The sequence below is a fragment of the Anolis sagrei genome, chromosome 1, assembly GCF_037176765.1.
Source record: "Anolis sagrei isolate rAnoSag1 chromosome 1, rAnoSag1.mat, whole genome shotgun sequence".
Classification (NCBI taxonomy): Eukaryota; Metazoa; Chordata; class Lepidosauria; order Squamata; family Dactyloidae; genus Anolis; species Anolis sagrei.
Genome location: NC_090021.1, coordinates 32414236 through 32428379, shown reverse-complemented (window position 1 = coordinate 32428379; position 14144 = coordinate 32414236). Strand labels below are relative to the sequence as shown.

The 14144-nt window shown below is 39.7% G+C and overlaps 2 protein-coding genes across 2 annotated transcripts in view; one reads left to right on the top strand and one right to left on the bottom strand.

Moving 5' to 3' along the window:
* DTL (denticleless E3 ubiquitin protein ligase homolog) overlaps nt 1-5845 on the bottom strand; it is a 37291-nt gene extending 31446 nt beyond the window's left edge. The window contains exons 1-9 of the mRNA XM_060754313.2: nt 5730-5845; nt 5282-5407; nt 3735-3833; nt 3488-3549; nt 2527-2647; nt 2226-2291; nt 1793-1908; nt 643-716; nt 168-271 (exon numbers count right to left, since the gene is read on the bottom strand). Coding sequence (XP_060610296.2) covers nt 168-271; nt 643-716; nt 1793-1908; nt 2226-2291; nt 2527-2647; nt 3488-3549; nt 3735-3833; nt 5282-5407; nt 5730-5775 — 814 coding nt within the window. The 5' untranslated portion in view covers nt 5776-5845. The remainder of the gene's footprint in view (nt 1-167; nt 272-642; nt 717-1792; nt 1909-2225; nt 2292-2526; nt 2648-3487; nt 3550-3734; nt 3834-5281; nt 5408-5729) is intronic.
* Nucleotides 5846-6086: 241 nt separating this feature from the next.
* INTS7 (integrator complex subunit 7) overlaps nt 6087-14144 on the top strand; it is a 48830-nt gene continuing 40772 nt past the window's right edge. The window contains exons 1-6 of the mRNA XM_060754314.2: nt 6087-6333; nt 7635-7764; nt 8723-8869; nt 9745-9882; nt 11023-11069; nt 12966-13165. Coding sequence (XP_060610297.2) covers nt 6243-6333; nt 7635-7764; nt 8723-8869; nt 9745-9882; nt 11023-11069; nt 12966-13165 — 753 coding nt within the window. The 5' untranslated portion in view covers nt 6087-6242. The remainder of the gene's footprint in view (nt 6334-7634; nt 7765-8722; nt 8870-9744; nt 9883-11022; nt 11070-12965; nt 13166-14144) is intronic.

Sequence of the window (14144 nt, the reverse complement as noted above, 5' to 3'; positions counted from 1 at the left end):
CTGAGGATGCTTGCCATAGATGCAGGCGAAACGTCAGGAGAGAATGCCTCTAGACCATGGCCATACAGCCCGAAAAAACCTACAACAACCCAGTAATTCCGACCATGAAAGCCTTCGACAGTACATAGTCAGAGAGCTATTGTTTCCATCCCACATTTATGCCATACCTAGTTTTCGTGTGCTGTTCCCAGAGTAGCTGAAAGACCTGGAAGGTAATGGATCCTGACGGTAAGAGGTGTAGTTCTTTCGCAAGTCCCATATCTTGATGACACTAAAATTTGAGACAGAATTTCATATTCTGCATCATTGCACCAAGGAGAATACAACTTTCTGTACAATCAAGGAACCTTTAACTAGGGTATTAAGAGTGGCAATGACTAGCTAGTACATAACATCAGTGGCCTCTTCCCTTTCTCTAACACATTCAGCAATGAAAATTAAAACATACAATCGCTACTCATTCAGTAGTAGAGCAATCTCCGGAGTAATAGGCTCTGCTTTGGTAATGTTCATATGAACTAGCAATCCAATGTGAAATGTATTTAACAGATCTTTAACATGTACATTAATTAAAACACTCTTGGCTGAATAAAGGAAAGATAAAGGGGGAATTTAAAACTTATGCAAGAATAGAGTTCTTACCCATCAACAGCCCCTGCTGAGATTAGGGTATGTTCATCCTGAAGCAGCACCACGGTCACGCTCTGCTGGAAGTCCTTAAAAGAGGAGCAAGAAAAAAGTTTCTTTCTGAACAGGCAATTGTTACCTGAAATAATTTCAGCACTGATTTATAACAACAACAACAATAACTTTATTTATATCCCGCCATCATCTCCCAAAAGGGCTTTGGGGAGGCTTACAAAATAGCACAATAAAAGTGCAACACAAAACACATAGAATACAACAAAATTTGGAAAAAATAAACAAACAGCACCAATTAACTTAAATAACTAACAAAACTAATAGAAGCAACCCAATTAAAGTAAAAATAACTAATAAACACAACAATAGATTTTAGTTAAAAGCAAGCTATATAACCGAATAGCAACCCAAAACAGGTTAAAAAGATAACATTAAAAGACAGGGTAAAAACTTCTTGGTCATCCAATTTAACTGATATCTTAGCCATTTATCTTGGCATTCCCTGTAAACATAGCTTAGTAAGCTTCTTCTTCATCTCCTCTGCTTTTGAAATTATCCATCATTTACAAATGGCTAACAGTACAGCACTGTAGGCAGATGCAGAGACTGTAGCAGTCATTTAACACACACACAAGTCACAAACACAAGAGGCCATGCAGAAAAAGGTAATTAAGGAAGCAGATCTACACAAGTAAGGATAACAGCGAGTAATCACCACAATGATGAGAAATTATATGGCAGTGTAGGAGCCTAGGAGTCCACAATTGTCTGGTCATTTTGTTTGGGGTTTATGTGAAAGAAACAAACACCACACAAGAATAAAATGAAAAGAGAGATGTTTGTGTGTCAGACTGAAAAAAAGGCAATTGTCTGGTAGTGATCGGCTTAGCAAAATTGTCTTGTGATGTCACAGCACCCTTTTGGTTTCTTCACCTCTCTGGCCGAAAGCAAGGAATCATTGAGGATAACTATTACTGGGGACTAGCAAAGATCTGTTTCACCACATTTGCTCACTTTTCTTCCTGGCATTTACTATTTCCGGTTTACTTTTGAGCTCAGAGAGATTTCAACCTGGAAAAGCCATAACAGAACAACTTACAGAACTAACTTTTTCAAAATGCAAGACACCTTTTAGCTTTTGGATCCTTACCACTGATGGAGCAAGGCCTCTTGAGTTCTGCTTCTTCTTCTTTAGTTTGGAGGGCGTCTGCTTGTCTGTTATGTTGTGGGCTCCACTTATTTGTTTCACCTGTCTGTAAAATCCATCTGGAAAGCGGTTTTCAAGAACAAATGTTAAAAGCAACCTCCACTGCATCATAAACTTAGGGCCCTTCCACAAAGTCCTATAACCCAGAATATCAAGGCAGAAAATCCCACAATATCCGCTTTGAACTGGGTTATTTGAGTCCACACTGCCATATATCCCAGTTCAAAGCAGATAATGTGGGATTTTATTCAGCTGTGTGGAAGGGGCTTTAGTTTCAGGATTATATTTGTATCTCAGCAGAAGGAAAAGCCTTACAAAGCTTTATGAAGGCTGGGGGAAGGAGAATGGAGATAAGATAAACAGATACTTAGTATACCTTTTTTATTACATCGAGTATCCCAAACCATGATGTTTCCATCTCTTCCTCCTGTACAGAACACCGCTGTGAAATATAAAAATAAGATGCTTCATTTTTTAAAAAAGGGATAAAGGTCAATACCAAATCCCTTTGAGGAACTCTCCTCTTCAAGAGATATGTCCAGGCCATTCTAATCCAGGCTCTTAGCCCTCCACACTCCCAGCTCTGTTTTGCAATTGGGTGATTTAAATTCCCATGTTCTCTTCTTAAAGGGGGATTGTCAATATGGCCAGATGATGATGATAACATTAACACTTACCACTCTCAAATTTGGAGAAAGCAACGGACTTCAGGCTGCACTGGTGCCCTTTGCACACCCCAAGAAGTTCACCAGTCCTTACATCCCACACTTTTGCCGTCTGATCTCCTGAAGCAGTTACCTGAACGATAAAAATATGAGTTAACTATTATTTGCAGTGAGTGACACCAAACTGTTGAATATCTTATCAGACTATAAACTTATTGAGACAGGGCCTTTTGAAGGGAAAGCCTGATATTTCATCAACTATGTACAGCAAGGGCCCCCTGGTGGCGCAGTGGGTTAAACCACTGAGCTGCTGAACTTGCTGACCGAAAGGTTGGCGGTTCCAGTGTGGGGAGCGGGGTGAGCTCCCACTGTTAGCCCCAGCTTCTGCCAATCTAGCAGTTTGAAAACATGCAAATGTGAGTAAATCAATAGGTATCGCTTCTGCAAGAAGGTAATGGCACTCCATGCAGTCATGCCGACCACAAGACTTTGGAGATGTCTATGGATAATGTCAGCTCTTCAGCTTAGAAATTGAGATGAGCATCACCTCCCAGAACTGGACACAATTAGACTTAATGTCAGGGGAAACCTTTACTATCTTATGTACAACAAAGTTTGAGAGAAGTGCTATATACATGTTTACTCCAGCAAATTCAGTGGGACCTACTCTCAGGTGTACATGAAGAAAGTAAACAAGCATATACATAGCTTGACTTGAGAGTACAAGTTAACAGATATACAGATGTGTCTTAGTACTTAGAATGCAAAATATATATACCTTATAGAATTAATGGAATCAGAAGTGTCTTGGAAGTAATTTTGTCTCAAGCTTTCTATTGCAAGGTCCAACAATTTCCCCCATAAATATGTTCCCATACTTGTGCCCATTGACTATAATGTTTTACTTTCCTAGAAATTTGGCTTCTTCTAAGCCCCGTTGAACATAAGGGCAAGATAATACTACTTTACTCACAATTTTGTGTTCTCTGGGCATCCAGGCAAGGTCAAAAACAGCATTTGAATGCGCTTGCCATTCTGAAGGGAAACAAAAAACAAAATCCACATTAATCATTAAGAGTTAAAAGAATATGGTCTATTTATTTACCTCTCTGTATGCTGTGAAATTCAATTTTTCAAGAATGCCAAGTAAGTTTAAGCACATCCTAAAAATGGCCCAGCATTTATCAGAACAATTTAGCACAATCAAGTGTTGTGTTTACCTCTAAAAATCTTTTTGCTGCTTGTTGATGCATGAGTATCATACAGCCTAACGATCCCCTCTTCATTTGCAACAGCAAGAATATGTTGTGCATTGGGAGCTGGAAAATAAATAAGCAAAATGTCTGTTTCTAAAAGTTTTACAAGTAACAGTAATGTATAACACTCTGCTAAAATTACTGCTTACCTACTTGACAAAAAAAACACAGAAGTAAAATGGAGATAAACCTACAGGACAGTATTAAGAGATCAAGACTAGATGTCAGTCTGTGATCTGCACGCATTCGCTGATACATCACGCAGTCCTAGACACTTGGGAAGTGTCTGAAAGGTGATCAAATACAAAAGCCAGCAGTGACCTTGTTTGCTGTATACTAATCTTGCTATGTATCAAATAATACGCTTTATTTATATTCCACCCTTCTCCCTGATTTATTATTTATGTATTTCCAACTTAATGGGAAGTTTAGTTTCACAATCCTTTGTTTCTTTATGAGCTCCCTGCAAATAACTTACTCCTATTCTTATCTCATTCGAGTTTTTAAACATTTTATTCTGAACATGTGGCCTTCCCACTGTCACTGTGATTGTGTTTATTGGAATGTTACTTTGTTATTGTATTCATATGTTTTTTAATGTAATTTTGATGCTGTTGCTTGTTGCTTATGTTTTGGTTTTATTTTGCTGTAATGTGTTGTCCGGGCTTGGCCTCATGTAAGCCTTCCCAAGTCCCCGTTGGGGAAGATGGTGGCGGGGTATAAATAAAGTTTATTATTATTATTTACATACACAGACAAAGAGTCAGTGCATTTATAATTATATATGATACACAAACACAAACAAAGGCAGAGGGTTCTCCGTTCATTTCCAGCTTCTGGAGGTGGTGCTCATCTCAGGCTCTGGGAAGGTGCTTTCTTCATTTTCAAGCCAAAGAGCCTGTGTTGTCACCTTCCTGGTTGTGTGGCCGGCAAGATTTCTTGGAGTGTCTCTGTCTTTTCCTGCCAAAGCAGTACCTATTTATCTACTCACATTTGCATGTTTTCGAACTGCTATGTTGGCAGGAACTGTCTTGTGGATTTGAACCTCCGACCTTCCAGTCAGCAATTCAGCCAACCGTCAGGTCAGAAGTTCAACAAAATGAGGGTTTAACCCTCCAAGGTCATTTACCCAGCCCTCACTCAGGGTCAACATAAGTCTGAAATGACGTGAAAGCACACCACAACAACAACCCTATCTCATCAGCCAAAAGCAGGCACACATTTCCCATTGAAATACTAACAAGTTTATATTTGTTAAAATTGTTCTTTTCAATTACTATACTGTTTTATGTGTTTTTTGCACTACACATAAGATATGTGCGGTGTGCATAGGAATTTATTCATATTTTTTTCAAATTATAATTTGTTCAACTGTTTGAGGGACTGTGACCTGGCCCTCTGTTTAAAAAGTTTGTGGACCCATTGCGCCACCGCGGACTACTGATCGTAATCTAAACACAAAAGGAAAGAACTACAAATGTTCACAAATTGGACAACCCCCTCCATTGTACCTGTTGAAAAGGTGCACCCGAAAGGAGGAACCGGGATTCCCATTTCTCCAAAGGACGGATGGTCATCTTCTCTAGTACAAGAATAGCACCCTAGAAGGTGCTGTAAGGAAAATCTTGGCAGCAGACCTACATAGAAACAATAATAAGGTGGGGAAAAACAATAATTAGCTGCTAATACCAAAGGTCACTTCTGCTTCAGTGTTTATGGGCCAGGCATGGGTAAACTTGGGCCCTCCCTCCAGGTGTTTTGGACTCCAACTCCCACCATTCCTAACAGCCTCAGGCCCCTTCCTTTTCCCCCTCAGCCGCTTAAGCGGCTGAGGGGGAAAAGGAAAGGGCCTGAGGCTGTTAGGAATGGTGGGAGTTGGAGTCCAAAACACCTGGAGGGCACTAAAATCCCCATGTGTTCCCCGCAATATATATTGCAAGCACAGAAATCCAAACCCACCATGCGGTCCACCTTGGCAGCGATGGACGAGGGAGCGGCACAGCATGGTAAACAGAGCTCAAGACCTCCTTGGCTCTCCGCGCGGCGCCAACTGAAACTCCCAGCCCATCCCCTAACTCCCGCCAACCCGAACTACGCGCCAAAGTCACTTCCTTGCTTCCCATTGGTTATAGCAGAAACACAAACCACGCCCCTGTTTTCCTATTGGTTCCCACTTTACCACCTTCCTCGCGAGACCACGCCCACCGCCCTTCAGCTTTCCATTGAAATGAGAACCGGCTTTCCTTGCAGTGGCGCATGCGCATCGACTCCTTAAAAACCGGACTGCGCGCATGCGCGCTAGGCACGTCAAGGCGCACGCGCGCCCGTTTGCACATGCGCGCTAGCTTCTGCTCGTGAGGGAGAGGGAAGGCGGTGCGCGCCGAGTTGTGTCCGAGTGGAAATGGAAATAATAAACTTTTTTCTCTCCCTCCCTTTCCTGTGAGGGGTTTTGTTTGTATACTACACAACAACATGGCCTCGGCTTCCAAATCCTTTCTTGCCGACGCCGGCTATGGCGAACAAGAACTGGATGCAAACTCCGCCCTCATGGAGCTGGATAAAGGTAAGAGGGAAAGCGAGGGATGTGCGCATGCGCCGAAGTCACAGTGATGGCCTTGTTTGACCGAAGCCCCGCCCCTTTATCCTGAGGCGGGGAATTTGAAAGGGAGAGGCGGGGTTTGTTTTCAGGAGAATTAGTGCTGTCTGACACGTCATGGCTCGAGGCGATGGCATCTTGGGAATTGTAGTTTTACAACCTTCACTGCCAAATTGTGCTGGTTCCTCACCAAACTATTTATTTACGACATTTATGTGCCGCCATGGCTATTCAAGTGGCGCCAAACTGTATTTATTTTATTTTTATTTATTTACAGTATTTGTATACCGCTTTTCTCGCCCCGAGGGGGGCTCAAAGCTGTTTACACATAAGCAATGGCAAAAATTCAATGCCAGTACAAACAATTACAATTATACACTACAATTAGACATAAATCAAATTAAAAAATCATAGAATCAAAGAGTTGGAAGAGACCTCATGGGCCATCCAGTCCAACCCCCTGCCAAGAAGCAGGAATATTGCATTCAAAGCATCCCTGACAGATGGCTATCCAGCCTCTGTTTAAAAGCTTCCAAAGAAGGAGCCTCCACCACACTCCGGGGCAGAGAGTTCCACTGCTGAACGGCTCTCACACTCAGGAAGTTCTTCCTAATGTTCAGAGATGGAATCTCCTTTCTTGTAGTTTGAAGCCATTGTTCCAGGTCCTAGTCTCCAGGGCAGCAGAAAACAAGCTTGCTCCGTCCCCCCTATGACTTTATCTCACATATTTCTACATGGCTATCATGTTTCTTCTCAGCCTTCTCTTCTTCAGGCTAAACATGCCCAGCTCTTTAAGCCACTCTTCATAGGGTTTGTTCTCCAGACCCTTGATCATTTTAGTTGCCCTACTCTGGACACATTCTCTGGAAGACCTGTATTTGCATATTTCTCCATAATCTTGGTGATAGGACCCAGGCCTAAACACAAAATTTGGCAGAGAAGTCTTTAAAAAACTTGTAAAACTACAACTCCAATGGTTCCATAGCATTCAACTACAGCAGTTGAACTGCATGAATTATCCAGTATTAATTCTCTGCCTTAGGCCCTTGAGTGGGGAAAGGCGGGATAAAAATTGCCTAAATTAATTAAATGCTCCTTTTGTCTCTCAGCCAAGTAATAACCAGAATTGACCCTGCTTAACTTCCAGCATCAGATGGCCTTGTTACATATTTCACCCAACATTCATAGTCTGCTTCATTTCATAGTCTGCTTCATTATCTCTGCTTCTATGCCTTTAGGTGCTGTGCTGATTTTACTTTCTGTTGCAGGTCTTCGATCTGGCAAACTTGGGGAGCAGTGTGAAGCTGTTGTCCGTTTTCCCAGACTCTTTCAGAAGTATCCATTCCCGATTCTAATTAACTCAGCATTTTTAAAACTTGCTGATGTTTTCAGAGTTGGGTAAGCTAAACTTGTATGTTCTGGATTTGTAGTATTGAAGCACTGAGTTGCTTTTAATTCAAAGCACTGCTGATAGCCATTTCTTGGGGCGTTGTGGTTAGAAGCAGGTTGACTAGGAAATGTTCTTCTGTATAGGTCTTGCCCACTCAGGGTGCTTCCATACAGTGCCAAAATGCGGATTAAAAGGGGAAAGATAAAAAGCTCTCAGAGCAGGTCCCCGCACAGATCGGTCCCAGGCTTTCTTCCCCTGCTGTCCTCACAGCCCTTCTTTTTGAAATGGGTTTCCCTCTGTTGCTGCGATTGAGCGCGCATTTAGCGGAAATGTCATCTCTCCCCCCCCCCCCCTTAACTTGTTCTCGCCCGGATTATAGCTATTGTATGGAAGAACCTTTAGTGATAGATCAAGTGGAAATTGTGTTGTGGTATTTTATGGAAACCACAGAAAAGCTGTGTAGGTACCCTCACCCTAGCATGGAAATTTCCTATTGAGGGATGCTTCTTCTTGCCTTTTGCCTGTTAATACCCATTTGATATATGGCAAAGTCACCCTTTTAAGAACTCTTACGTGCCATAACATCTGCTTGGAGTTTTCACTCTGCACTGGAATTTTAATTATGATTATTAATTATTAATTCATTTGCAAGAGCCAGTATGATTATGGCATTTTGAGTGGCGGTCTAGGTCTCAGGGAGGTTCGGGTTGGAATCCCACCTTGATCATAAAGTGGGATTTGGTGAAGCCATACTCTCTCAACCTCAGAGGAAAACAATAGCAAGTCTTGCTAAGGAAATCCCACTTATGTTTTATTTTTCCACTTTTTGGACTTTCATTCAGTTGTCATTGTGATGTAGTTGTGATTCTTTGGTACTGTTGATTTTCTATTGCTACCTGCCTCAGACTTTTTATAGAAATTGGAAACATAATGATTTTTAGTAATTAAAATATTATTTCAAAACAGAAACAACTTCCTGAGACTCTGTGTTTTGAAAGTTACTCAGCAGAGTGAGAAACACTTGGAGAAGATCTTGAATGTGGATGAGTTTGTGAAAAGAGTTTTCTCAGTTATTCACAGTAACGATCCAGTTGCACGCGCCATCACACTCAGGTATGCACACTTAACTCAGCAAGGATCTGCCCAGATGCTGCATTCTGGAGGGTGCCACTTATAGTGGGCAATGTGAACATATTAAGCAGGTATATGCTGAGAAAGATTATTAGTTTGTGTACTGTTTCCTCTGATTTGCAAATGATCTTCAGGGTATCTGATGGAGTCTTTCCCAGTTCTGTGGCATGGATTCATTTTTAATTGGATAAGTTAGGGATTGACTGAGCTGCAGGGAAAAGTGTATTCTATGACTGGATTATAATTGTTCCCCAAGACTTCAATTTCAACAGTGTGAAGAAATGGCAATAAAGTTGCCCAGAATGTATTTTATGTTTATGTTTAACAACTGAATAATATTGTATGATAACATTGAAAAGACACAGTAAAAAAGAACATTTTGATTTATGTTTAGGTGATACATTTTTGAACAGCTGAGTGTCTATTTTGTTACTTGAAAGAGAGGTTTTCAAGTTGGTTTGAGCACCTTTTTTATTCTGAACCAAGGCATACCTAAAGCAGGCTTTATGATAGCAGCAGTATTGTGATCAAAAATGGCACAATAATGTGAAAAGGGCAGGGAAAAAAGGCTTTTGACATAGCCTCTAGGTTTGGCTATTGGTTGTTTTGATAGTTTGACTGTTGATAGTTATGTTTTATGATGTTTTTATTTTAATTTTACTGTTTTATATTTTAATCTTTCTCTGACTGGGCTTTGTCCCCATGTAAGCCGCCTTTAGTCCCTTCGGGCAGATGGTGGCAGAATACAAAAATAAAGTTGTTGTTGTTGTTGGTGGAATGGCAAGATATTAAAAGTGTAGTTCATCATAAGCAGGTTCCTGAGCTCTTTCTTCATGTTCCTCTATTTTGTTCTCCAGGATGTTGGGTAGCATGGCATCCATAATTCCAGAAAGGAAAAATGCGCATCACAGTATTCGCCAGAGTCTGGATTCTCATGATAATGTAGAGGTTGAAGCTGCTATTTTTGCGGCAGCTAATTTTTCTGCTCAGTCCAAGTAAGTAGAATGCCTGCAGAACATCTGTTTTTCATGAGTGCAAAGGCAGTGACATTGAATACTTGCCATTTATATGGTGCTTTATCTACTAATATTAGCAATCCCTACGACAAATCTGTCAGTGTTTTATTGTAGAAGGAAGAAAACTGAGTCTGAACAATGATTGTTTACCTAGCATCATCAATATAGTGTGTATCAATATTGTGCTTGGTTTTATTTTTTGGTTAGTTGCTGCTAGATTTGAGGTAATAAATGGGATAAAGTTTAAGTAATAAATAAGTGATTGTCTTGTAGCAGACTTTGCTTCATTGATGGATAAAACTGATACAAAATCAATAATGAGCTCAGGAAAAGGACGGGATAAAAATCAGGGATTTTTTTCCTTCATTTTCCAGGCTGTTGCACTCATAAGAAGTTGAATTGTACTGTTAGTCTTTTATGCATTGCACAAAATTAGTTGCAACTAAAATATCTAGGCCCCTTCTAGACAGCTGTATAAAATCCCACATTATCTGCTTTGAACTGAGTTATATGGCACTGTGGACTCAAATGACCTAGTTCAACGCAGATATTGTAGATGATCTGCCTTGGTATTCTGGGTTATATGACTGTGTGGAAGGGCCCCTAGATGCATTCTCCTCTATATCTGCTTTCTCAGAATAAGGGTTTCTGGATTTTCAGTACAATTGGAGGCAAAAAATGTGATATTGTCTTTTTTAAGGTATGCTGAAATAATAGTGGTGCAGATCTTAAGTTACTATCTTCACCAAAACTTCTCAAAACTCTGAGCAGCCTTTTTAAAGAACCTACAGAGAAAAAGAGTAATGGGGACATAATTACATCATTGTATCATTTGGCTTAATATCTTGTTCATTTGGTCAGTATTAGCTGACAAAAGAGGACGATATAAAGATCTAGATTTCTCAGTTGTCGCCTCAATTTGTGTCCTCTGCTTGGGGTTTGCTTATTCTGTTCTCCCTGTGTTATTAAGCACAGTTGTGTATGATTACAGTGGCATAATCTGAACAAACTAACATTTTAATGAACATTAGTGGTCGCAGTGAGTCAGAAAAATCAGCTTCAGTCTTTTTGTAGTTCATTCAGTTCTATAACTAATTTCTTCTTCTCTACTATTGATAGAGATTTTGCCGGAGGAATATGTAACAAAATCAGTGAAATGATTCAAGGTACAGCCATTTACCTAATAATTTATTTTTAAATAATTTTCAGTTTGGCATTTGTACTTGTATTCATGCTTCTGATGTGGGGGTTCTTTCCTTTTTTAAAAATTAAAATCTTTTTGGCATTTTGACAGATATATCCCAATGAATTTGCAGCTCAGTTTGAAGACCTAGAGATTGCAATGTGTTGCTCTTTTTCTTTCTGTGGGCCTGGCATCTCTTATTGTAATATAGTGTTTTACTGTTGTATATTTGAAGAGGAGTTCTCTCTTTCTTTGTCATATTTTCAACTAAAATGATTTATAACAGGTTTAGAAGATAGTGAAAGAGTAAGAAAATGCTGAAAAATTATTTAGATCTCACAATACACCAAGGGGTTGTATCCATGGAAGGCCAAGGGCCATATGAACCCAACATTACAGTTCTTGGACCTTTGCACTTGTACCAGTCACTTTCTTGGTGTAAAAAAGTTCACTTCTAGTTTTCTAATTTTTTTCTGATTCCAAAGAAAATAGTGACATGTGCTTCATTTTGGCTTGGAGGCACATTTCTGTTAAAAAAAAATTCTGGGGGATTTTTCTTTTGTAGTGATTGTCTTGAGAAGCAGGATGTACTATAACAGTGGGGCATTGCGGAATCTATTATTTCCATCCCTGCAGTTAATTATGATGTATGAGAGATGTAACTTCAACAAGTGTGAGGGCCAGTTTCCATCCCCTCGGATATCTGGTGGCCACACAAACTGACCAAAATGCAGCAATTGGGTGGAGCCCAAGGTCACCCCTTGGCCACTTCTGCTTTATGACAAAAACAATGAGCATCCATGACACTTCTTCTAGTGTGGCTGCAAGACTAGAAAAAAAATTATATCAATCTTTGGTTAACCCAACTTCTTGTTGTTTTTGTGGCTGAACCCAACAAGTTGTAGCTTAAAACACCATGAGTTTATATTGGAAATTATCATTGACAATAAGCATGGAGAACCGTTTTGGTTTCTAACACTTCTATTAAAGTATGGTAAATAGAAATGAAAGCATTTAACTTTTTTCTTGTGGCAATATTGGAAGAGGAATGGGATGAGCAAGTATGCATGTCCTTGTTCAGTCCTTGCTGCTATGTGTTCCATTATGATAATCCATAGTTTATTATGCTACCTGAATCATCTGGTACCTGAACTAAAAATAAACTGGGCTTTTCATGAACAAGGAAGCTTTCTTCTGTACTTCGCCCTCTTTGCTCCTGCTGCAATCTATAATGAAAGAGAAAGCTTGGTTCCAAATAATAGTTGAATTACTCCACATGAAAAATCATAATATACGGTTTTCCATTTTTTGTTCTGTTGAAGTAAATGGGAAACGATGATTAAGTAACCCAGCTGCTTTTTTGTAATAACTAGTTTGAGTTACCTTGCTTTTAAACTATAATTGCAGTCTATACAGTCTTTTTATAGAATAAGGCTTTCAAATTAATATTGCTTCTTAGCATATCAAGTTGAGAGAAGAAAAAGAGGAAGAGGAATGCTACATTTTTCTTAAAGGAAATGGCAGTTGCTTCATATGAGTAACCCTGGCAGATGATGTCTCTGTGGCACGGTCGTATTTTATAGTATTTAAAGTTTGAATGTCTGCAAAGAAGCCCTGATTTTGTTGTCAAATACTGTATGTAATTTTGCTACTGATGCACTACATTAAACTCACTTTCCCATCTATTTCAATGATTCCCAAACTCTAGTCTTCCAAGTGATCCTGGGCTTCAACTCCTAGAAACCTCAGCTGCTTTGGCCAGTGATTGGGGATTCTGGGAGTCAAAGTACAAAACATCTGGAGGACCAGAGTTTGGGGAACACTGATCTATTTGATTTCTCCTAGAAATCAAATCATTGTTTTCCTGTCATACTTCTAGGTTTAGCTACTCCAGTAGACTTGAAGCTGAAGTTGATCCCCATCCTGCAGCATATGCATCACGATGCCAGTCTGGCCTCGGGGGCTCGCCAACTGCTTCAACAGCTGGTGACATCCTACCCTTCCACCAAGATGGTCATTGTTACTTTGCACACCTTTACCTTGCTTGCTGCTTCCTCTCTGGTGGATATCCCTAAGCAGGTAATGCCTTCAGCTTCACCTAATCTACTTATACCTCAGTAAGCACAGTTAGCTCTCCATATCCACAGATTCCGCATATATAGATTCACCCATTCATGACTTGAAAAATTAACAAAAAACATCCAAAAAGGAAACCTTGATTTTTCCATTTTACTATGGCATAATGTGTATTGGGACTTGAGCATCAATGGATTTCAGTATCTATAAGGCTTCTGGAGCCAAAACTGATAGGATACCAAGGGAATACTGTAAGTTAAATTATTTGTCGTGGTTACATTTTAAAAACCCAAATTAACATAGACATTATCAGCTATCACTTACCTATCTTAGCAGCCATGAGTATTTTTCCCCTGTAGCAAGAATATTTTCTTTTCCCTGCTTCATTCTGTGTCTATTTTTTTCTTGCACTTCTACAAGATTAAGGAACATGTACTGCCATAGAACCAGCATATATTTTCTGTATTCCTGGGAAGCATTAATAAAAATGGGGTAGTTAATGATCCAGTGGAGCCTCCAGAGGTGTATAAAATTGTGTGTGTGTGTATATACACACACACACACACATATGATATTGCTGTTTTTAAAATTTTTTAAATTGTTTTAAATTGTGTTAGATTGTAGCCTGTTCTTGTAAGCCGCTCAGAGCCCCAGGGGAATGGCGGTATATAAGTTTGGATAATAAATAAATAAATATATTATATGTGCTATTTTTGTAAGCAAAACGGAAGAAAAGTACATAAGATTCAACTTATAAAAACTGGAGAAATGAAACAGGTATAAATATATATGTAAATGTAAGTGCCATTGTGGTGCAGCATTTTTAATGTTATAGTATGATTTTGGAGGCCAGAGTTCAAATCCCCCTTGGCCATGGAAACTTATTAGTTGGCCTTGGGCAAGTTACATTCTCTTGGACTCAAAGGAAGACAAAGAATTTTAGGATAAATGGAAAAGCCCTGTACTATGTTTTGAATGATGT